Raw genomic sequence first — 25,534 nt, 5'->3', positions numbered from 1 at the left:
GATTAGGGGTAAAATGTACCCCATAATCATTCTCTCATTCTCATGGGGGGGGTGGTATCCAGGGGCTCCCTTTCTTAAAGGGGGCTTCAAGATTCCGATAAGCCCTCTGTCTGCAGATTCCCATAACCACCTCCCGGGGTTGTTGGGAAGAGACCCTTGTCCCATCAATAATGAGGGCATGTGGCCTGGTATGGTCTAGGAGGGGGGGGCACTCATTCCCCCCCTTTCCTGACCTGCCAGGCTGCATGCAGGGACAAGGGCCTGGTATGGATTTTGGGGGGACCCCATGCAGTTTTTGTTGGGGGGGTTTTGTCATGGGGTTTTCCCTTTAAAATCCATACCAGAATGAAGAGTCTGATACAGATCTTAAATTTTGGCGTGGGTTCCCCCTCAAGATCCATACCAGACTCAAAGGGCCTGGTTTAGATCTGGGAGGGGACCCCACGCCAGTTTTTTGATAAATTTGGCGTAAGGCTTCATCCATACCACAGCCAAAGGAATTGATTTGATTGGTCAAAGGACAAGTCGCAAACATCTCAAAGTCGGATCAAAGTCGAATCCCATTCACTGAGGTCACATAGATGTCAGAGCTGAAGTCGCAGGGCAAAGTCATGCGACTTCCATGTCGGAGCAGTGTGAACCCGGCCTTATACTGAAAATGTAACTGTAAAGCTTCACTCACGCTGGCTATTCCAGCAGCCAGAATTGGAAGATTTCTGCAGCTGGAATGACAGGTATGTACTCTGAGATGTAGCCGTTCAGCCCATACAATATAGTGACAGGTTGACAGTGGCTGTAGCTATCCAATACACTTTAATGAATAATAATAAAAAAGAAAACATAAAATATACCCCAATTTTTTGTATAATGTGAAAGATGATGTTATGCAGAGTAAATTGATACCCAACATGTCATTCTTTAAAATTGCACTTTAAAATTGGTGACAAACTACTGAATTTAAAAATCTCCATAGGCGACTATTTAAAAATATTTACATGTTACCTGTTTAGAGTCACCGAGGAGATCTTGTGTTAGATATATTATATAATAAAATGGTCAGTTGCGCTTATATTAACCTCATCTGCCCATTAAAATAGTGAAAGGAGAAAATAAACTACTAAAAAAGACCTCCCAATAATCTTAATCTACAAATTCTTTCAAAACTGATTTGAAATAAATAAATAAATATATAAATGAATAGATTAATCAATCTAATCCCACCATACTGCATATAATTAACTCATAAAATGCATTAATAATAAAACTGCTCAAATGTGCATGTGCTCTTCAACATATCTACTATTCATATTAAATACATGGCATATGTCTGATTAAATATATTAAGCCGTGCTACTTGAACTTCCAAGAATAAAATAAATAAAATATAAGTGTGCCAAAAAAATGTGCAAGAAATCTTTCTTTTATCTAAAAAATCCTTCCTGTGAACTGTGGACAATACAACAGTATTATGTAACCAAACACCTCAGTGTCAGATATGATGTGAAATTGAAACAAAATATATAAACTAAGTGAAAACAAAATGTGTTACTTTCCTTCTTTCACTTCTTCTTATATAGCTCCTCCACTCAGATTGTGGGCATGTGAAAAGAGAAATTAAAAGTCCATTGTGCAGAGATCAACCAGTGATTGAATTCTATCTAACAGATAGGGTTGTTCCACTCACATAACCTCCTAGTAGGGATCGCTTTTATTGATCAGCTGCAAAAACCGGAGCACAGCGGTGAGATGCTTCATTCACCGCTGCTGCTATCTCACACACTGCAAATGCTAGGGACTTCCAAGGGTTCCTCCTACATGTTACGTCACTGCCACGTGACCAAAAGTCAAAAGCTAACCGCTGCTTCTAAAAGTGATTCCGTGGCAAATCCGCCCACAGGACCACTTTTATTAAAAAGTGAATTGTCCATAGTAAAAAAAAAATACTGGGGCTTATGGTAGCTAGCTGCTGCCATAACACCGGCGTTTAACATCAAAGTAATGACGTATTTTTACTATGGGCCGGTCATCAAGTGGTTAAATGGCTATAAAACTTATTTCAAGCTTTGTTCTACATTCTGCACAGCAAGACAACTGTGTGATATAATAACTGGTGATTCTAAACAGTTATTTTACACCTTGGAATGCTGGTTGCATTGTTTTTGTTTCTTCTATGTATTTTAAGAATACAAACATGAGTTTCATAGTTGGTAAGGTTGAATAAAGACACTAGCCCATTCAGTCCAATCCGTGTAATTGTTGTATGTGTGTTACATAGTTAAATAGTAGGTGAGGTTGAAAAAAAAAAAACACAAGTCCATCAAGTCCAACCTATGTGTGTGATTATATGTCAGTATTACATTGTATATCCCTGTATGTTGCGGTCGTTCAGGTGCTTATCTAATAGTTTAAAAAAAACTATCGATGCTCCCCACTGAGACCACCGCCTGTGGAGGGGAATTCCACATCCTTGCCGCTCTTACGGTAAAGAACCCTCTACGTATTTTACGGTGAACACCCATGCGATCTAAATTCCAGTGCGGACAAAAAAGGATCCTGCACCTGTTTGTATGGCTAAATTTGCATCGCACAGACATTGCATGTGATCTATGCGGTGTGAATCACATGCGATGTCTGGAATCGCACTAGTGTGAACTGCCCCTGAAGCTGCATCACAAAGCACACACATCTACTTATCCAGGCAACCATGAACTTTGAAATAGGATAAAGTAGTAAACAAGAATGCGTGTGAAGCACTGACCTTCCTGGACGTAGAATATTGTAATTTTCCATGTTTCCAGGAAAACGATCTGCAGCTTGTTATTTTCACTTTCGGTTTCTAAGTGGGTAGGACACACCATCTCTATAAATAGGAAGGATGCGTGCCAATCTCTTTTTATTGCAGAAAGGAAGGCTGTACAAGTTATCTAGAAGAGGTAAGTTCATGTGATAAATGGACACAGTTATTCTGTCAGTTGCAGAGTAATTCTTGGGGGAAAAAACGAAAAAACAAAAATGGAGTTTTTCAGCAGTAAATATATACTAACATATCTCAATATTATATAAAAAGATTGGAAACTACCGTAAATGGTTTACATAACTGGTGATAATTATACAGCAGCACTGCCGTTATTTAAAAGGATATTTTTTTTTTTTTGGATAAAAGTACAGGGAGATACAGAGAAAAAGAAACAAACCATGCAATCCCTCAGACACAGCTGGGGTTCAGCATGGACAGTGAAAGGATGAATCTACTCTTGCCATAATTTTACCGCGATTTGCGTTTTGCATTTTTTATTGCTTTTAATTTTGAACAATTTGTTTTTGAGTAGATTAAAAAATGCAAACTGCGACAAAAAAAAAAGTATAGATGTGAACGTGTCCCATAGGAAACCATGTTAAATGAACTGTAGTGTGTTTCTGCAAAAAGCACCAAAAAACGCATAGGTGTGAACCAAGCCTGATTGTATGAACTGCACAGATTTAAGCTGGTCATAGATGAGTAGAGTTTTAAATGAAAAATCTTCGGAAAAGTCTTTGGAGAATTTGGTATGAAAACTCCCAGAATACTCCTTTGCCGTTTGAAAGTTTTAGTTTGCTTTTAACTTTTGATTTTGGAATGAATGAACTTTACTGAATGAAAACCACATACACTGTTAGAAATGAATTAATTCAATAAAAAATTTCCAACCGGCTCCTTCTAATTTTCTTGCCACTGTGGTTAAAAATGAATGTCGGTTTGCCTCACTAATGATTGGAAAAACGAACAAATTCTCTTAGAACATTATTTTCCCAAGAAATTTCTTTTGAAATTCTACTTATCTATGGCCAGCTTTAGTCTGATTTCTTGAAAGAAGTCTCTTGTATTTAGAAGGCAGATCTTTGCCCTTTGAAGGGCCACACGATCTTCTTCTACTTTCTTATATATGGATGTTTTTAATTGCCAATCACAATGAATATTGCTCATTAAGCATTGCTACTCTCCGACATGCAGAATTTTCTAGTACAGAAACCCTTTCAGCTTAAGGCTATGTAGGCATAGAAATCTCTTTGCTAATGGAGAATAAAAAAACAATTGAATCTTCGGGGGGGAGGGGGGTTCTATTTTTTTTTTTTGTCAAAAAAGAAGGGGATATTTGCGCTAACCACTATATAATAATAAATATATGTGTGCACAAGTGGTATGACTAAATAAAGCATGATTAAATGCTGCACCTCTATAGGCCAAATACCAAAACCTAAAACCAATATTAAGAAAGAAAAATATGCGCAAAGAAACCGCTACAATTAACGATAAATATTGCTGTGAACAGATTCTTTAAAACATAATAATGTGAAAAATTGAATGGTGTATCAAAAACAAATAGTCCATGTGATATAATAAAAATGAATAAAACCAAAAGTGAATTAATCAAAAACAGAAAATCCCAAAATGATTCTTCAAAATTTAGGAAATGTAAAAGTTCTTCACTTAATCTCAGAAAGCAGGACACATATTCATTCGAATCATCTGGAATACGGAGCATAAAATGCAAATACAAACTGCTTACCAGATCTGTTGGATCTCAAATGATAGGGATCAGAAGTGCTTGTGCATTAGCCTGCCGGCAGGTGAACTCACAATGATTGAAAGCAGAGAGGAATCCACATGTTTATCCAGGAATCAGCAAGGAAAAAACTTCACTCTCCAGGACACTCTCACAAAAGCCAGGATCTGGGTATTCTCATGAAAGGAGGAATACAAGAGGGCTTCATGGTGCAGTATGTTCCAGCAAAAGTATTTATTTAAAAAACAAATCATACAAGGAAAAAGTCCATGAATACAAGCAGGTAGGAAAAGTAGGTTTGAATCAGCCACGGTGTCTACCAGTCAGCTGTTCAGTGTGGTGATGTCTCAGGCTCATGCTCCACCCGACATGTTTCCCCTTAACAGGCATCCACTGGGAACGGAGATAGTTTTTTGTTTTTGTAGCTAGGAGGCATAAGAAGTAAAACACCTGACGGTTTGATTTGGTTTTAAAGGATAACTGTACCTTCAGGCTGGCCATACACTAAACAATCTGATTGTACAATCTCCTTTAGGCTGGGTTCACACTGATGTGAATTTTCTCCGCATCCAATTCGCATGACAGGAGACTGTGACCGGCTGGGTTCACACATCTCCGTGGTGGCCGCGGAGCACATTGCACACAAGTCCTGTGCGTCTTTAGCTCCGTTTTAGGTCCAAATTCAGGCAAAAATTTGGGCCTGATTCATCCTTGAAACGGAGAACAGGGATGCACCGGACCCCCTGCTGTAAGTCGTGTCCACACACATGTCAAATCGGTGGCTATTGCCGGCAATGGCGCCATCCAAATCTGTGCCACGCCGACTTTGCGGTGCCGCACCAATTCCCAAAAGTAGTTCCTGTACTATTATTGGCGACTTGAATAGACATCTATGCATGAACCCGCATAGATGTCTGTCAAATCTGAAGTCGGACTGCATTGCAGGTTTGAAATACTCGCACAATTTCAAACCCGCATCAGTGTGAACCTAGGCTTACTCACAGTTTTAGCTGTGGTCCCAAAGACTTTCTATTAGGTCACATGTTTTTGCTGCATTTTCTGAAAGTGCACCAAAGATGAAGCATGCAGGACTTTTGGGGAGCTTTCAGAAAACGCACAACCTAATAGAATGTCTATGGAACTGTGGCTATAATTAAGCGATGTTTGCTGGTCGGGTGCTGCCGCCACCATAAGGGATCCTGGCAGTGTAGCCTTTGGGCTTCACAGCCAGGTCCCTACTCCGCATGCGTGCTGCGCTTTCTCACTGGCCTGGCACAAGGGGAGGGAGGAGGAGGGGGGCCAAGCTGCTGACCTAATTCGCCGAGGCCCGGTCTCCTGGAAGTGGGGACAGGGTACCTGTAAAAAACAGGTACCCGCTTCCCTCCGGAAAGGTGTCAAAGGTGGCACCGGGGGGAAAGGAATCAGATAAGTGGAAGTTCCACTTTTGGGTGGAACTCCGCTTTAACTCCATGTCAGTGACTAAAAGTGAAAGCAATTGAATCAGTGTAACAGTTAGGCCTCATGCACACTAACATATTAAAAAATTCCCCAAATATGCTGCCAGAAGTTGGCAGAAAAAATGCTTGGGGTATTTTTGAGCACTGCTCTAGAATACACCTGTAAAGGGCACAGTGTGCATATGCACATTTGATAACTTAGAGCTGCTTTCAGAGCCATTCAAAAAAAGCCAGACGCCCCTAGCAGCAGCATTTTTTTCTGCCCGTGTGCCTGAGGCTTTAGGCAACTGCCATTTTCAGAATGAGAGATCAGCAGTAACAGTCTTCATTTGTCTCTCATTACAAGTTTCCTTTAAAGCTGCCTATTTGCTAACCCCCACCCCCTAATCCCTGGTTCACACCAGTGCGGCTTTAAAACCGAGCTACTTCAGCGTGATTTCAATGCCGCAGATCAGTACAGTTTGGATCTCTGATTTTCATTACGGCTTGCGACTTCATTTAAGGGAAGGCAACGCAAGTCGTAATGAAATTGCAAAAAAGTAGTGCAGAAACCTTTTTTCGAAGTTGCAATGATTTGAACAGTTCCATTGCCGGAAATGGGGTGCGGCACGTCATGCAATTTTGAACTGTCAAATCGCACTGGTGTGAACCAGGGCAAAATTCAAACTCCTTTGTTAAAGCTAAAAAATCAGGACACTGGTGTCTTTGTCCAGGTGAGGTTAATGCACTCGACTTTCTTGCAGGATCCTTGCAAAGCCAAAGATCCCAAATGTAGCCCTGGCCCCGTGGGGTTGCTACGTGTTACAGCATCCACACATTTCACCCTGCTGCCAGACATCCATTAGACACACTTCTCAGACAATAAACATTCTCTTGTTTTTGTTGTTTTTATTACGGGATTGAACTTGGTTGGGGAACAGGGACATGGGATGCCCATAGGATGAATATTAATTGGCAGAATAAAAGCATACCTCCCAACTTTGGAACCGGAGAATGAGGGACACCTAGGGACAGAAAAGACATGCGGAGCGCACCGCGACAATAATGGGCGTGGCTTAAAGAGGAGGGCCCATAAAAAAAAAAAAATCAGCCCCGCTCGACTCCCCCTCCGTTCGGTGGCGCCGGCATTGCAACTGTGGGCGCCAGGCTGTGGCTTCACAGCCTGGCACCCACTGCGCATGCGCGAGCGGCGCCGCTCGCCGTGATTGGCCGCTCAGTCACCTGAGACCTGTAATGGGTCCCAGATGATTGACAAGAGGGAGGGAGCAGAGCCCAGTCCTTCCTGTGCCGAGGGGGAAGTGATGTCACCAGCCCAGGCACTGGAAGAGGCAGACTACGAGGGACCCCCTAGCAAAAGGCATTTAGAGGTAAGTTAAATTAAAAAAATTCCAAATGTTTGCTTTTTTTTTAAATTTTTTTTTTAGGCACAGTCATGCATTTTTTTTTTTTTAGGGTGGAACATCACTTTAAATACATTGAATATTGAGGTGGCTTAAAAGAACATGGTTAAATAGAGTCTAAACCGGTATTAAACCCACAAGCAAAACATTTATTATATTTCAGCTTACCAATTCTTAGATGTAATGGCTGCATTTGTTTTCATTTTCTTTCTTTTTTAGGCTTTCTTCTATTTTAACCTGGTGATTCAGCCAGTATGTTTTTTTTTTTTTTCAAAAGAACATGCTGTCCTGCAGATGTAGCATTTAGATTGTTGAGACAAACCATTTACCACTGACAGGGGTGCTTACAATGATCAGCTTTTATTTATTTAAGACCTTTATCCTGAAAGATAAAATCTGTTTGATGCAACTGTTTATAAAGTGTTGGTGTATTTAAATCTGCTAGTCCATCTAACACTCCCTCCCTCCAGATTGACAATGCTGCTGTTCAAAGGTGCCCCCATTGCTCTTTCATCCAGAGTTGTGTCTCACTAATACAGGAGGTATGTTACCGACCAGATCACCAGGTGAAAAAGCCTAAAAAAGAACCAACGAATGCAGCCACCACATCTAATGATTACTAAGCTGCAATATAATACATTTTTGATTTTGGGTTTAACACGGCTTTACAGTGGTATATACTATACACAGTCCTTGTACCCACAAAATACTCCCTCATTTCTGTGCTATGAGTGAGAGGCTCACTGACCTAACCCTGCCATGTATACACTTAGATACAGTCACTGGCTAAGATATACTTATGCCGCGTACACACGACCGGACTTTACGGCATACTTGGTTCGGCGGACCGGAGTCCGTCGGACAATTCGATCGTGTGTGGGCTCCAGCTGACTTTTTTTTTTCCCCAAAAGTTTGAAGGACCTAGAAATGAAACATGTTTCAAATCTTTTCGACTGACTCGAGTCCGGTCGAAAAGTCCGCTCGTCTATATGCTAGTCCGACGGACAAAAACCAACGCTAGGGCAGCTATTGGCTACTGGCTATAAACTTTCTTGTTTTAGTCCAGTCGTATGTCATCACGTACGAATCCGTTGGACTTTGGTTGATCGTGTGTAGGCAAGTCCGTTCATTCGAAAAGTCCACAGGACAAAGTCTGCCATAAAGTCTGCTCGTGTGTACGCGGCATAAGTCACCCTTTATTTTAGAATCTCCCCTTTACATTAAAGTCCCCTCTTTCACAGCAGTGGTTCCCCTTTACATCAGAAGACCCCTTACATTAAGAGCCACCCTTTCACATCAGAGTCCCCTTTTACAGCAGGAGTCCTCTCTTCACATCGGCAGTGGCCCTTTAAATTAGGAGCCCCCTATACTTAACATCAGGAGTCCTCCTTTACATCTGCAATGGCCCTTAAATTTGGGGCCCCTTTCCCATCAGAGTCCCCCTTTAACATTGGTATTCCTCCTTTAACATTAGTATTCTCCCTTTACATCGGAAGACCCCATTACATCAGCAGTCTTCCCTTCACATCAAGAGTCCCCCTTTACATCAGGCACTGGGGAGAGCGGGGAGTGTTAGGATGGGTGATCCAGGGATATGAATTAGATAGACAGGGATCCTAAGCCTAGGATGCAGACAGCTAAGAGGGAGATAGTGCAGGCTGGATTCCAGTGAAGTGGAGGGAGTTGGGCTGTGGATGGGAGAAGTATCCGGGGAATGGAGGAGCCCAGGAGTCTACCAGGAACTTCTGGCAGGAAAAGGGTGCAGGCATTTAGTGAAGAGAGAACGGAGGTCTGCGGAAGAGGGGGAAGAGAGCTGGAATCAGAGAAGGGGGACTTAAATCGCTGATTGCAGGGAGAGGAGTAGTGAGCTGGAGCTGTCAGTGGTGGGGAAGGAGAGGAGAAAGGCAGATGAGCTGGACTGAGAGGAGACCTTGCAGGGAGGCAAAAGTGTGTAGGTGAAGGGGGAGCAGAAAGTTCACCTACCTGTCAGATGTCAGAGACGCCCTCCACTTACCTTTCTGATGGACGGCCACAGTCCCTCACAGTCATTGCCGGCTGCTGCCCCGCCTTTTGTCCTCAACACTTACTGAGGGAGCGAGGCAGACAGGCATCCCCTCCATATCACTCCGCCAGGGACAGACAGGCTGGGGGCCGGAACTTTAAACTAACTGTTGGCAAATGCGGCACTAGCTGTCTCCGCCCCTACATAAAAAAGAGTTCCCACTCTGCTACTGCTTCCTGGGGCCCCACTGATGGAAGGATGGGGCCCGGCAAATGTTCTTTAACGGTTGGTCCCTCTAGGAGCTGCTCACAAGCTTCGACAACTGCCTGCACTCTACAAGAGTAAGTGGCAGTGGAAGCAATGCGGGAAACAGCTAATCTGAGTAGGACTGCGGGACATAAGTCCAAATCTGGGGCTGTCCCACAGAATCCGGGACTGTTGGGAGGTATGTAAAAAAGTAGCTGCATCACACTTCTCAGCAGAGTAAAAGTAACTGTGCATATACTTCTTAGTAGAACAAAAGATGGTTGACCCTAAACTTGACAGTCCTTTCCTCAGCACACTACTTAGGAACACTTCACTCTCCAACTTTAGTCTCCTGTCACACCATCAGCACATGACTAGGCCTCACTCTGAATAAGTCCCAGTGTCTTTACTTGATAGCCCTTTGTAGGCCGGGGTCTGCAGTACCCCTTTGTGGTAGCAACCGATTTACTTGAAAATAATAAATGTAGATGGACTACTGATCCCAGCAAGTTCGATTGGAAATCCTGCCCGCCCTCCTGGCTGCAGCGACTTGACACAAGCTCCCACAGTCTCTCCCTCTGGCTCTACATCCAGCTTCCCTGGCATGTGTCTTCAAGAGCTTTCCACTGTGCTTTCCACTCGCCGACATCTTTCCTGGATCCTTCCTGAATGACTTTACTACGGATGTGCTGTCCAACTGTCCTTTCCAGCTCCTGTTCCAGGACATTTCTCCATGACCGTGTAAGGACAGGCTCCCTCCCAGCTCCGGAGCTCCTCGCCTGAGGTACAGAAAGGGGGTTCCCTCAGACACGACAGTCTAACACTCCATCATCCAGTTCACCCAGCCGACAACTCCTCCCCCAGCAAGCTGACCATGGGTATAGGTAGTAGGCCTGCCCCCTGCCAATCCTAGTTGGGGAATGATCAGGGCTCCCACATGCACCCCAAGTCACTCCAGCTCTCTGCCCTGCCCCTTTTCCAGAACCTTCTCCCTGGAAACAGAGGAGACGCCCAAGAGCTGAGGCACCTGTCAGTCACCTACTGCTATACTAAACCACCCCCCTGCCACCAGATCAAAACAAACAGGCCTAGCTCACAGCATAGGCCTGCTTAAATGTACCTGTGCTGGCAGCTTACACAAAAACCTACACTAGCACCTACCTAACTAATGTAGAGGGTGCTATACAAATCACAAGATATTGTGCTCCATTACCACGTAGAGTCCACTTTAAGAAGGGATGTCAGTATGAACTAATGGCACTGTCACTGGGCACTTTGTATTCCTGACAGCAGGGCGTTGCTAGGTCTACTAAAGATCTGGGGCTAGAGCCCATAGCAGTCAATTAAAGAAAGTCATACGCTTGGGCGGCCATACACATGTATATAATATAAATGTGTGTTTGTGTATGTGTGTGTGTGTGTGTGTGTGTGTGTGTGTGTGTATATATATATATATATATAATACAGGAGGTGATGCAGAGGCTGCAGGCATGGTACAGACCACCTCCCTCCATCAGTACAGACCACCTTTCCCTTAGTATAGATCTCCCCCTATCATTATAGACACCCCCTCAGTGCAGACCCCCCTCAGGGCAGATCACCTCTCCCTTAGTATAGACCTCCCCCCATCATTATAGCCACCCCCTCAGTGCAGACCCCCCCATCAGTATAGACACCCCCTCCTCAGTGCAGACCCCACATTAGTATAGGCACCCCCCTTCAGTGCAGACCCCCCATCAGTATAGGCACCCCTCTCCCCTCCCATGGCCCCCTGCACATGTCCACCTACATAATGTATAGTAAAATGTACAGACCTCAGAACAGCACTGACGGATATACTGCACACAGTGGTGTGTCCCTCAGGATCCTCCTCCTTCTCTGTGGATGTAAACAGAGAGGAGGGGAAGGCGGTCCCCACCCCCCCCAGTGATGCCACTGCCTCGGGCTCACGCTGTGTCACTCAGGTTATGTGACATCACTGGTTGCTAGACCCTGGGCAGTTCTAGCAACCAGTGCAGTGGCAGAACAAAGTAAAACGGCCGAGATGTTATCTGCACGGCGCCCACATCCGCCACTGATGGCACCGCTTCTCCCAGTGAGAGACTCGGGGCTATGAGCCCCAGATTCGGGACTTTAACCCCTAATAGCCACCCCCTAGCGATGCCTCTGCCTGACAGAGCTGCTTTCAAGTAGCAAAAGAAGACTAGAAAAAAAGACTACAAAGGATAAAAAAATAGACTGTGTTATTCTTTAAATGTGACAATAAAATAAAAAAAAGCAAGGGGGCTTAAGTGTTCAGCTGCTTAGCATATTTATATGGGACTAGTGTGCTCACCTTGATTAATCCCCCCCCCTGCCAAAAATCAAATAAACTGCAAAAAAAACAAACCCACTCAGGCTAGGTTCACACATATGCGAAGTGGATGCTGCTTTCTCTGCATCCAATTCACATGACAGGCAAGTGAGACCAGCTTTATGGAGCCGGTTCACACATGTCTGGGGCGGCTGCGGTCTGGATTGCAAAAGGGTCCGGTGTGTCTTTGGGTCTGGTTCAGGTGCGAATTCAGTCTAAAATTTGGACCGGAATCACACCTATACCGGTGTACAGGAATGCACCAGATCCCAGACACGTACCTGCAGCCTCACATGTGTGAACCCGGCCTTACGCGTTGCTAATAATGCAATTTACATCAAATTCAATATGCAATCCCTTGGAAGTTAAAACTTGAGTTTTGAAAATCCATTTGGATTCTCTGACATAAAAACCAAATACAATTTCCACCCCTTCAGTGCTTTCTAGCTTTTTCTATATCCCAGAAGTGAAGGTTAGCACACTAGTTGTATGTATTTTCCCCTGCATCCATTTATTCATTTATTTATAGAATGCCTTTGTCGTTATTTATCAATCAGTGTTTTTTAGTTTGTTTTAACATGCACTTAATATGTTTAAAAAATTATGGCTCGATCCATGGAGGTATATAAGACCTAGACGGCGTCTAGGAGCAGTAAATGGGGAGCAGCCGTTTGTTTACTGTTGCTAGGTGATGGCTTAATTCAGAAAATTGAGGTATACATGACCTAGTAAGTGCCTGTGAGTAGGAGCAGCTGCTGTTTCTTTGCCAGGAGATTGAGGCTGAATTCACACTGCCTTGCGATAAAATGCATTGACCACATAAAATGCCTTGGCCTGCATTTTACAAGTGTGCTAAAATGCAGATCAACGCTAGTTAACGCCTGTTGAAATGCATATAAAATGAATGGAAATGTACATCCATTTTCCCTGCATTTTATCACAAGTGCAGACATCCCAAGTCTCCTGCATTTCGGATGCGGCTCCCTGACACCCGCATAATATCCTGGCTGCAGGTAGGGTGCCCACTTTTCCTGGATTGCCCGGGACTGTTCTGTAATTTCCATCTCTGTCCCCGATCCCAGGGACCTTCATTCCGGGACAATACAGTGTCCCAGAATGAAAAAGAGGATGAACCACAGCCAGTGGCAGCCACCCTAACTGATCACCGGCGTTCTGTCGATATGTGCCCGCCATCAAAAAGTGCATGCCAGCTGAGTTGCCGATCAGCTGGAGTGACGTCCCATAGTGCATGTGCACATCGTAGGAGCCTTTTTTCGACGGGAGATACCATTTCTCGGGCACAATTTAATGCTATGCAAACGGCTGAGGGACACCGTATTTGTCAGGTTGTGCCTCGCTTTTGCGCCGTGGGTTCACAACGAGGCACAATCTGACATCTACGAAGTCCCTCCGCTCTTTGCATAGCTTTTTTTGTGCCCGTGAAATGGTATCGCCCATCAAAAAAACCCTCCTACGATGTGCGAATGCGCTATGCTGACCTCACTCCAGCTGATTGGCAATGGCAACTCAGCTGGAGTGCCCTTCCAGTCTGCGCATGCACGCTCACTTTACGACGGAGGTCAGAAATTGATAGAACACCAGGGGAACTGGTTGCTAGGGTTGCCCCGCCTGGCATCTAGCAACCAGTGACGTGATGTCACACACACAGAGTGAGGCCAGGTCGGGAGCAAGGCCCATGTCAGTGCTGCACTGGCACCGCCCACCTTCTCCGGCTCCCGCGGTCTGTCACCCGGCGGCTTGATGCAGCAGAGGGACTAGTCTGGGTCCTGACCTGCGAGTGACAGCAGCAGCCATGTCTGCAGTACCCTGTGCAGTGCAGTGTATCAGGGGCGAACTGACCATTCAGGCACTTGGGCACTGCCCGAGGGCCCGGGGTCAGTAGGGGGCCCTGTAAGAGGCTCAGTCCATCCCTCCTGCCCATATCTTCCGGCGCTTAATGCAGCTATAGGAAAGGACTCAGGCGCTGGCTGGGATGAGAGAATGATCGTGGAGCCATGGGGATGATGGCAACGGCAGCTGCACCGGCCATCTCTCTCCCTGGGGATTTCGACGGGGGGGAGGGGTTGCAGCCTCAGCCTCGCCCACACTCCACATTCCCACCATGGGGGACAGCCGGTGATAAACTTAGAGAGCTAGAGACGGTGCACTGCAGCATGGACTGGTCTCAGGGCTGTCAGCCTGTGTGCAGCACAGCAGGTCAGTGTGTGTGATCGCCAGGCCAGCTGTTTAATATGTCACACTTCTTTAATGTATAGCAAGCAGGCTGAGTGTTCCTGCCCAGTGCCCTTCCACCAGGTGCTATTCCCTAACCTATATCTAATAACCCTGAATTCTATATACACTGAGTGCACAATGATATCTGTACACTGAGTGCCACTTGGTGTACAGATTTGACAGTAATCAGTGCCAGAGGTACTAGCATTCCATGTACAGAGATCAGTGTTGTATATTGGGAATAGCACTTAGTGAGTACTATACCCTATGTACAACACTGACATCTGTACATGGAGTGCTACTCAGTGTACAGATGTCAGTGTTATATATAGGGAATAGTACTCAGTGCACAAATATCCAGGGGCGGGCTGCCCGCTCGGGCACACGGGCACTGCTTGAGGGCCCAGGGCCAGTAGGGGGCCCCATGAGAGGCTGCTGTCCCAGACTTCAATCACCCATGTGCCCATGGAGGTAACAGTCTGCACAGCTGAGGACAGTGTACATGCTTGGGGTGCACAGCTCCTCCACAGGTGAGGAGGGAGCTTGCCCACTATACTATGCTGTGTCCGGGGACAGCTCCACTCATGTTCCATCTTCTCCAAGCCTAAACCAAACATGCTGTCAGCCCAGTCTGGGCTCCGCTTCCCTGTCTATCTTTTTCTTTATCTATCTGACTTGGGACTATGTGGCAGGTGAAAGCCTCTTCTATGCCTGAGCTGGGGGACAAAACCCCGGACCCCAGCCTAACCCCTGGGGCCACACAGTCCTGCCCACTACCAACAGCAACTCTCTGACTGAGCACTGCACTCCACAATAAGTGCCCCGCCACTGTAACTACATACGTCCCACTCCTCTCTTTCACCCCCCTTTCTCTCTCTTTCTTCCCTCTCTCTCAGCCCTCTCTACCCTCCTCCCTCTATCTCTCTCAGCCACCCTCTCTGTCAGCCCCCCACCCTCTCTCTCTCAGCCACCCTCTCTGTCAGCCCCCCCTGTCTCAGCCCCTCCCTCTCTCTTTCTCAACCACCTTCTCTCTCTCTCTCTCTCTCTCTCTCTCTCTCTCTCTCTCTCTCAGCCCGCCCTCTCTGTCCACCACCCTCTCTCTTAGCCCCTCTCAGCCCCCCTCTCTCTGAGCCCCCTCTCACTCTCTCAGCCACCCTCTCTCAGCCCATCCACTCTCTCTCTCAGCCCGCTCTCTCTGTCCACCACCCTCTCTCTGAGCCTCTCTCTCTCTCTCTCTCTCTCTCTCTCTCTCTCTCTCTCTCAGCCCCCATCTCTCTGTCAGTCTCCCCCCCCTTTGCTCTCAGCGACCCCCCCCCCACCTGTTTTAAGCAGAAACACTGCACATACTGACACCTACCACCATGACCACTCCAAATCACTGAAGTGGTCATGGTCGTTAGTGTTCCTATAATTTCTCTCAGAAGAATTAAACCTCTGTATACTGATTCAATTTACTTTGATCATCCTCTAGCTGTGTTAAATTGGTGAGCGGGGGGGGGGGGGGGGAGGTGCCACCGCCTTCCTGAAATTAGTTTGCCACCTCCATGAAACAAGTTTTTGCAAGTTGGGATGTCTGCAAGTCAGTGTGAATGCAGCCTGAAGGCTTTATAAATAGAGCGTGTTGGCACCTGCACACTCCAACCTCTGATCTTGTAGGCTTGTATACTAGAACTTATGCCTGGTTGCTGTATGATCCTGTCACAAATCTCTATGCCACTCATTTTATGTGAGTACAATATTGCTGTATAGTTTAATAAAGCATTATACAGAGAGCACTAGGAGTGATTATTTTTGTCTCTAATGAGAGAGGATGAAGAGTGCATTATTGACCTAAAGAGGGAAACATCCTGCAGCTGTGGTAGGGAACCCCTGGATCAACGGTAAGGTGTTATACATCTGGCGTGCTTAAGACCTCTTATAACCAGGGCAGGACTTAGGGTGGTGGGGGCCCCTGGGCCTGAGTCACTTTCGGGCCCTACCCTTCTATACATATGCACAGCTCTATAAAACAGAAATAGAAAAGGACAAGGTGCACCAGACTCAGTGCAGTATTAAAGAACTTCTGTTTAATTGGACAAGACAAAACAGCCACATGGCTACTCACAAAAGTAGATCATATATAAGCGTATAAGTGGGGGATACTGTACTGGTATTCGTCCTGGGTCCACGAATAATAAAAGCAATAAAAATGGATAAAATAATGATTACCGTATTTATGGGCGTATAACGTGCACCGGCGTATAACACGCACCCCAAGTTTAGGAGGGAAAAAAAACTTTTAGGAGGGAAGTTTAAGGAAAAAAACTTACATTTAAATGCCCATCAATGCAGCCTTGTCAGTGTCAATCTGCAGCCTTGTCAGTGTCCATCTGCAGCCTTGTCAGTGTAACCTTGCCCCAGTGTCATTTGCAGACTTGTCATTGTAGCCTTGCTCCAGTGTCATTGCTGCCTTGTCATTTCAGCCTTTCAGTTTAAAAATGGCACCGCCGAGATACAGAGCCGGATGTCCTGTGTATCTCGGCGGCTTTCGGCTGCTATCGGCGGCTTTCGAAACAGGCGGGGTCCTCGGGGCCCCCTATTGGCCAGGGCCCATGGGCTGGAGCCCAGTCACGCCTAATGGTAAGTCCGGCCCTGCTTATAACGAAGGCCTTTGGAGGGGTGAGCGCATTTGTTTGTCTGTGTAGAGAAACGTGGTGCAAATAACAGAAGGAAAGTCGGGTGTCCCAGGCACTTTTATGTGTATTGATACAAGACCCTGTGAAGATTCACTATTTCAGGACCTATTATTCACTGTTTATGGGCTTATTATGGCACACTTTAGCTGTTTGCTGAAGTTTGTTGCATGATTTATGCTTTGGGTAGCCTAATGCTGGCCATACACTAGCCGAAAAAATTGTTCGAAAATCTGTCATTTGGACCATTCGTTTGTTTTTCGTCCAGTTAATGGCCACAAATAGAAAAATCAGTTTTAAATTTTTAGAGCCAAAATATCAAAGGAACAGGGTGGAAAATTCTGCCGAATTAATGATAAATTGAAAGGTTAATGTGTTTCTCGCCCAAACTGTTTGCACTAGGCATATGTGACAAAACAATCGAAAAACTGATTCATTTATGTCCATTGAATGATTTATCGCTCTCACGACCGAATGTTCATTATTCGAAAACGAGCTTGAACAATTTTTCCCATAGTGTATGGCCAGCATTACTTATAGCGCTGCCTTGAATAACTGTTTAGAATTATCCTTTAAAACAGAGCAAGTGCTGCTTGCTTCAAGATTTTCCAAAAACGTGTGGTGTGAAATATGGCTAAAAAAAGATAAAATATTTTAATATGAGTAGATTAAATAACATATTAATCAGCAGTGGTGAGCATACAGTTATAAAAAAAAAAGTGTGTAAGTATTTTATTAGATTACATTCTCTGTATAATTACAATTTGATAAACTTTCTAAAATGACAAAACTACAATTGTTGTTAACTGATTTTATTGATAACATTATGTTTTCTGTTACTAGGAACATTTGAAAAGCCATCATGTGTGAGTATTCAATCGTCACTATCAAAATGTTATCTTTGGTGGAGACTATAGAAAGCTGATGTTATACCAAAGCAGTGGTGCCAAACTGGCAATGGACAACACATACAAATAAGAACATGCTATCTTAAAACTAGTTAGGCTGTCAGAATGTGATATCCCTAACAAGATGATTATTCTAATTATTTTGTGGCTATTTTAAATAACTAAAGGCTTGCAGTTTGGTTTTATCAGAAAATCCATTAACATCCTGTTAAATAGGTAGTTGATTAGCGTTGAGTGTCCCAACTAGACATTTGTGGATGTGCTTCAATTGTATGACAATTTGTAATGGACAACTGTTGTAGTCAATTTATAATGATAGATTTATTCAATAAGTAGGAGTAAAAACTATCAGTGAGGTGACAGGTGCAGTAATCCATAACAATCAGTCAGTTTAGGCCTCGTTCACATATGGCTTAGTAGGAACGTCGGTTGAAAAGCGAGATTCACGCGAGTTTTCGCATGTTCTGTTCGTTCACTTGACTGGGCTGCCCTTGCACGTTTGTCGTGCCAACGAAGCTCAGGGACCAAATTTTTGGATTCAGGATGAATGGCACCCAAAACGCTTGTTGTCCATTTTTCTGCGATTTGGAATCGCAGGGAGAATTGTGTCGGTTCTGCTCGCGACTCCTTATCGCCCAAGTGTGACCGGGGTGTTAAAGATATTTTCACTGTTGCAGCCAAATTCCAAAAAGAAAAATTCTGCATCGCTCTGTTTGTTTTTAGAGGGGCAGGGAAGCTGTGTTTGCCATAATTAACTCTGTCTGTACTGTGCAGGTAGATATCATCCTATCAATTGTACTAGATTTGAACACTGACTGTTTTAACAAAGCGTGTAAAGCCCTGTACATGGGTAGAATGTCGGGAGACATTTGCCGGTACAAAAAATACCAACATTCTGCCAGTGTGTATGTCGGTCTGTCTGGCAGAAGCTGGCCATTTGGATGGCTTTTGTCAGACATGCATGCTGGAAAACCAGCAGCCACCCAACTCCCGCTCAGCGCTCTCAGCCAATGGCAGGGAGTGCTGATCAGAGTGTACGATCGGTGGGGGGAGTTACAATCACTGATCTCCCTCTGTGGCTTTTAATAAAGCAGCTGACAGCTGCTTCTCCTTCTCCCCCCCCCCCCCCGTGGCTTTCAGCTGCTTTATTGAAAGCCACACAGGGAGATCTGTGATTGTAACTCCCCTCACTGCCACACCGATCTTCCTTGACTGTCCCCTGTATCCTCCTCCGCTACCCCTCTGTGTGCTCTGTGTGCTCCTCTGGTCCTTCTCCATGTACTCATCCCTGTGCTCCTCCCCCTGTCCCAGATCTTTCAGGATGGAGAGCAGAGGAATGAGCCGGTAAATATGTCATTTCCAGGCTCCTTTCTTTTCTGAATGGACAGAGTCACTGACTGTCCATTCATACCTGAGCATCGTAAACTGTGCTTACAATTCTTCAGTTATGAATGGAGAGGAGCTGCTGTCTCCTCTCCATACATCTTCAGAGCAGCTGACGCTGCAAAGAAAGGGACTGGGGAATCTGTGTCCTCAGTCCCTTACCCTGTCTCAAAGGGGAGATGTCAGGGGTCTGTTAAGACCCCTGACATCTCACCAAAGCCCCTCACTGGGTTGTGTCACTGACAGCTGGTGCCACCACGGATGATTGGGAACCAATCAAAGTGGTTCCTAAACATGTGATTACTCTCAGCTATGACAGTGATCACATGCAGGCTGGAGCCCTTAGCATGCAGATGAATACTGCCACCCTCAGGCCACAGTGTAATATGTCTAAGAGAGAGAGAGAGGGAGAGATAGGCATTTGTCTACCTGAAAAAGCTTTCTGAATTTGCATAGTTATCTGCCTGGATCAAAATACTTTTTTCAACTGTAACTTGTCTTTTACAGCCAAATATGGTAATCTCAACGATATTCCTGCTACTGGTGCCTCACCTGAAACCGGCCGTCAAGATGGGGAAAATATTTCAGGTGAGTCCCGTCACATTCTGTACTTTAATGCATATGGTTAAATTAATTCAACTTGATTCATCTCCTGCACTGTATTTTCTGTGCACATGTACATACTTGCACAAAACTAATAATGTATATCCAAAACATTTTGGCCCCTTTCACACGGACTGGCCAATCGGATCGGACCTGATCGGACCACCCATTACCCTCTATAGAGCAGTGTCCGTTGACACCTGCCGACATCCGATCCTATCCGCTAGAAACAGACTGTTGGGGATCAGTTCCCCGTCCGTCTATTGGATCGGATGACAGTCTGAGAGAAACGTACCGGCGGTCCATTTCCATCTGATCACCTATAGAGGAAAGCATCTGTGTCCATGTCCGCTCTGCATCAGCGGACATGGACCTGTCATCTGCCCGTTCAGCGGAGAAATCCCTCGCTGAGCAGGCGGATCCACTGGCAGACTCTGCCAGTGTGAAAGGGGCCCAATAGTTTCGGATAGAGGTTTGTCTTGGTGAGCATTGTTAATTGGATAGAAACTGATGTGAAATACAAATTTTTACAGTAGTCACCAAAAGAGGAGGTGAGGGAAAATGTTTTTTTCTCAAATAAGGGGAAATCTTGTAGTGGAGACAAGTGTTTTATAAAAGTGGGATTAATTTCCTTCATTCCATGTTAAAATGAGAAGAGAGCAGGTTCAGATTTATAAAAGTAAATTCTTTGGTCATTAGACTATGCTACCTTTAACCACTTCAGCCCCGGAAGGATTTACCCCCTTCCTGACCAGAGCACTTTTTACAATTTGGCACTGTGTCGCTTTAACTGCTAATTGCGCGGTCATGCAATGCTGTACCCAAACAAATTTTTCGTCCTTTTCTTCCCACAATGTTGTTATATGATCACCTCTGCGTTTTTTTTTTTTTTTTGCGCTATAAACGGAAAAAGACCAAAAATTAAAAAAAAAAAATGACATTTTCTACTTTGTTATAAAAAAAAATCCAATAAACTCAATTTTAGTCATACATTTAGGCCAAAATGTATTCGGCCACATGTCTTTGGAAAAAAAAATGTCAAGCATATATTTATTGGTTTGCGCAAAAGTTATAGCGTCTACAAACTAGGGTACATTTTCTGTAATTTACACAGCTTTTAGTTTATGACTGCCTATGTCATTTCTTGAGGTGCTAAAATGGCAGGGCAGTACAAACCCCCCACAAATGACCCCATTTTGGAAAGTAGACACCCCAAGGAAATTGCTAAGAGGCATGTTGAGCCCATTGAATATTAATTTTTTTTTTTGTCCCAAGTGATTGAATAATGACAAAAAAAAAATTACAAAAAGTTGTCACTAAATGATATATTGCTCACACAGGCCATGGGCATATGTGGAATTGCACCCCAAAATACATTCAGCTGCTTCTCCTGAGTACGGGGATACAACATGTGTGGGACTTTTTGGGAGCCTAGCCGCGTACGGGGCCCTGAAAACCAATCACCGCCTTCAGGTTTTCTAAGGGCGTAAATTTTTGATTTTACTCCTCACTACCTATCACAGTTTTGAAGGCCATAAAATGCCCAGATGGCACAAAACCCCCCCAAATGACCCCATTTTGGAAAGTAGACACCCCAAGCTATTTGCTGAGAGGTATGTTGAGTCCATGGAATATTTTATATTTTGACACAAGTTGCGGGAAAGTGACACTTTTTTTTTTTTTTTTTTGCACAAAGTTGTCACTAAATGATATATTGCTCACACATGCCATGGGCATATGTGGAATTGCACCCCAAAATACATTTAGCTGCTTCTCCTGAGTATGGGGATACCACATGTGTGGGACTTTTTGGGAGCCTAACCGCGTACGGGGCCCCGAAAACCAATCACCGCCTTCAGGATTTCTAAGGGTGTAATATTTTGATTTCACTCTTCACTGCCTATCACAGTTTCGGAGGCCATGGAATGCCCAGGTGGCACAACCCCCCCCCCCCCCAAATGACCCCATTTTGGAAAGTATACACCCTAAGCTATTTGCGGAGAGGCATGGTGAGTATTTTGCAGCTCTCATTTGTTTTTTAAAATGAAGAAAGACAAGAAGAGAAAATTTTTTTTTTTTCAATTTTCAAAACTTTGTGACAAAAAGTGAGGTCTGCAAAATACTCACTATACCTCTCAGCAAATAGCTTGGGGTGTCTACTTTCCAAAATAGGGTCATTGGGGGGGGGGGGGGTGCCACCTGGGCATTCCATGGCCTCCGAAACTGTGATAGGCAGTGAAGAGTGAAATCAAAAATTTACGCCCTTAGAAAGCCTAAAGGCGGTGCTTGGTTTTCGGGGTCCCGTGTGCGGTTAGACTCCCAAAAAAAGTCTCACACATGTGGTATCCCCATACTCAGGAGAAGCAACAGAATGTATTTTGGGGTGTAATTTCACATATTCCCATGGCATGTTTGAGCAATATATCATTTTGTGACAACTTTGTGCAAAAAAAAGAAATTTGTCCTTTTCCCGCAACTTGTGTCACAATATAAAATATTCCATGGACTCAACATGCCTCTCAGCAAATAGCTTGGGGGTGTCTACTTTCCAAAATGGGGTCATTGGGGGGGGGTTTGAACTGTCCTGGCATTTTATGCACAACATTTAGAAGCTTATGTCACACATCACCCACTCTTCTAACCACTTGAAGACAAAGCCCTTTCTGACACTTTTTGTTTACATGAAAAAATTATTTTTTTTTGCAAGAAAATTACTTTGAACCCCCAAACATTATATATTTTTTTAAAGCAAATGCCCTACAGATTAAAATGGTGGGTGTTTCATTTTTTTTTTTCACACAGTATTTGCGCAGCGATTTTTCAAACGCATTTTTGGGGGAAAAAACACGCTTTTTTAAAATTTTAATGCACTAAAACACACTATATTGCCCAAATGTTTGATGAAATAAAAAAGATGATTTTAGGCCGAGTACATGGATACCAAACATGACATGCTTTAAAATTGCGCACAAACGTTGCGCAATAAAATAAATACATTTTTAAAAGCCTTTACAGGTCACCACTTTAGATTTACAGAGGAGGTCTACTGCTAAAATTACTACCCTCGATCTGACCTTCGTGGTGATACCTCACATGCATGGTGCAATTGCTGTTTACATTTGACGCCAGACCGACGCTTGCGTTCGCCTTAGCACGAAAGCAGGGGTGAACAGGGGTGCTTTTTTTTTTTTTTTTTTTTTTTTCCCTTTATTATTTTTTTGTTTTATTTATCTTATTTTTAAACTGTTCCTTTCATTTTTTTTTTTTTTTAATCATTTTTATTGTTATCCCAGGGAATGTAAATATCCACTATGATAGCAATAAGTAGTGACAGGTACTCTTTTTTTGAAAAAAAAAATTGGGGTCTATTAGACCCTAGATCTCTCCTCTGCCCCTCAAAGCATCTGATCACACCAAGATCGGTGTCATAAAATGCTTTCCCAATGGCGCTGTTTACATCTGGCGAAATCTAAGTCATGAAATGCTCGTAGCTTCCGGTTTCTTAGGCCATAGAGATGTTTGGAGCCACTCTGGTCTCTGATCAGCTCTAAGGTCAGCTGGCTGAATCACCGGCTGCATTCTCAGGTTTCCTGCTTAGACAGGAGAGCCAGAGAAAAACAGGGAAGACGGTGGGGGGGGCATTCCCTCCCACTGCTTGTAAAAGCAGTCTAGAGGCTAAATAAGCCGCTAGGATTGCTTTTACATGAAAGCCGACCACTGACTGAAAAGAATGATACCTAAACCTGCAGGCATCATTCTGGTATAACCACTCAAAGTCGTGAATTGAGTACCTGAAGGAAAAAAAAATGGTTAACAATAAAACACAGTAAACGGTAAAGTATAAAAAATTGCATACCTGAAAAGCAAATATGATAAAACATAATAACAATAAAACATTGCAGAATAGAATACAGTAAAAAAGAGCAGAACAATAGAGAGAATAGAGAGAGAGAGAGGACAATAAAACGACAACAATTTTTTTTTATTTTATATTTTTTTTGTGTTACACTTTATTTTGTAACTGTAACTTTTATAACGGTAACCGGTTCTAGGTTCGGGTCTCTCAAAATACGATGGCATCTTGGGAGACCCTGTGAAAGTGTGCCTAGTCTGTGCAATGCTGTACCCTATGCTAACACTCAACTAGTGCATGGTAGCGTTCAAAACATTCACCAATGCAAAGACGAGGATTGTCAGGACAGGAGGGACAATAATAGCGGGCGTCACGCCTATATCCGCACTTGCTGCAGACACGACATCTTTTTGGGGGGGTTCGTTGGGTAGGGGTACTCAGGAGGACATAAAGAAAATGCCTCTCATGCAGCCGACTGCATTTGGTTGGGGATGTGAATAGGGGAAGTACGGGCGCTGCAGAAGTGGTGGGTTCCCAATTATTAGGATTGGCGAATGCAGCAGGAAGGGTATTATGGGCACGACAGGCCTGTGTTTGTCTTCTTCTTGGTGGCAGCGGGACACTACTTGTGCTTGCCACCTCACCAGCTTGAACTGCACTTATGGGACTCGCCATGTCACCAAGTGTTACTGCAGTGCTGGTTTGACTACGACCGGGGTGTACTAGGCCACTGATGCTTGCCAGTTCACCAAAACGCTACCAAAAAAACTGTTAGCGATCGCAGGGATCAGGCCTGACTCTGCGAACGCTGCAGTTATGCGTTTAGTGTTTTGTAAGTGACAGTGATCGATCGATACTGCACTTGGGTGGGCTGGGCCGGGCGGAGGGGCAAAACGCAGGTGCTAGCAGGTATCTGGGCTGATCCCGCTAACACTGTGTTTTTGGGAACCCTAAACTGCTGGGGACCCTAGTATAGATCTGATCGGATCAGATATTGATCCGTTCAGATACTATACCACTAAGGGAGGTGTATGCTGCGTGCGTGGGTGTTAGCGGTACTGGCGCTAATCTGACGCTGCCTGGGGCGACGCATATCACCGCCGGGCGATCAGGGGGCTAAACCTTTATTCGGTAATAAACGGCGGGTGCCCTGACACTATAAAAAATGAACTAACTAACCAGCATCACCCGTAACAGTTATATGGTGATCACTGGTGAAAGGGTTAACTAGGGGGCAATCAAGGGGTTAAAACCTTTATTGGGTAGTTTATGGGAGTCCCTGACGCTATAAAATGCTGACGGCGAACCTAAATATTTACCTCCCTGACTAGCGTCACCAGTGACACTAATACAGCGATCAGAAAAATGATCGCTTAGTGACACTGGCGACAGGGGGGGGTGATCAAGGGGTTAAAACTTTATTAGGGGGGGTTAGGGGGGTACACTAACTGCCCTACCACACTAACTGTCACAAACTGACACCATGCAGAAAAAAAAAAAACTGCTTGGTGTCAGTGTGACAGGGGGGGAGGGGTGATTGGGGGGTGATCGGGCGTGTTTTGTGTGCCTGGCATGTTCTACTGAGTGTGTAGTGTTGTGCACTCACATTGATGTCTTCTCTCCTCGGCGCCGGAACGGAAAATACAGAGCCGAGGAGAGATGACATCATTTCCTTTGCTGCTGTTTAGCATACAGCAGCAGAGGAAGAAGCTGATTGGCTGGGAGCGATCGCGAGGGGGGGCGACGAATGGATGGTCTCCCCCTTGCCTCTCATCGCTCCCAGTCACAAGCCAACCGCCTCGGGCACCGGGGGGGGGTCCGATCGGAACCCCTGCCTGCGGGAGGCAGATCATGTACAGGTACGTGATTCTGCCTGCC

The 25,534-nt window shown here is 44.7% G+C and overlaps 1 protein-coding gene and 1 long non-coding RNA gene across 3 annotated transcripts in view; one reads left to right on the top strand and one right to left on the bottom strand.

Moving 5' to 3' along the window:
- Nucleotides 1-2,943, bottom strand: part of LOC141127856 (uncharacterized) — a 574,076-nt gene extending 571,133 nt beyond the window's left edge. Inside the window, exon 1 of one of the 2 annotated variants that reach the window (XR_012241599.1) lies at nt 2,759-2,943. This is a non-coding gene — a long non-coding RNA (uncharacterized lncRNA). The remainder of the gene's footprint in view (nt 1-2,758) is intronic. The other variant, XR_012241598.1, reaches the window with a different exon arrangement.
- LOC141127852 (lysozyme g-like) overlaps nt 2,810-25,534 on the top strand; it is a 46,390-nt gene continuing 23,665 nt past the window's right edge. The window contains exons 1-3 of the mRNA XM_073614693.1: nt 2,810-2,933; nt 17,753-17,775; nt 19,708-19,788. Coding sequence (XP_073470794.1) covers nt 17,772-17,775; nt 19,708-19,788 — 85 coding nt within the window. The 5' untranslated portion in view covers nt 2,810-2,933; nt 17,753-17,771. The remainder of the gene's footprint in view (nt 2,934-17,752; nt 17,776-19,707; nt 19,789-25,534) is intronic.

Source organism: Aquarana catesbeiana, linkage group LG02, assembly GCF_042186555.1.
Source record: "Aquarana catesbeiana isolate 2022-GZ linkage group LG02, ASM4218655v1, whole genome shotgun sequence".
Taxonomy (NCBI): domain Eukaryota; kingdom Metazoa; phylum Chordata; class Amphibia; order Anura; family Ranidae; genus Aquarana; species Aquarana catesbeiana.
Note: the sequence above shows the minus strand (reverse complement) of the source record. Positions and strands in the feature narration are given on the sequence as shown.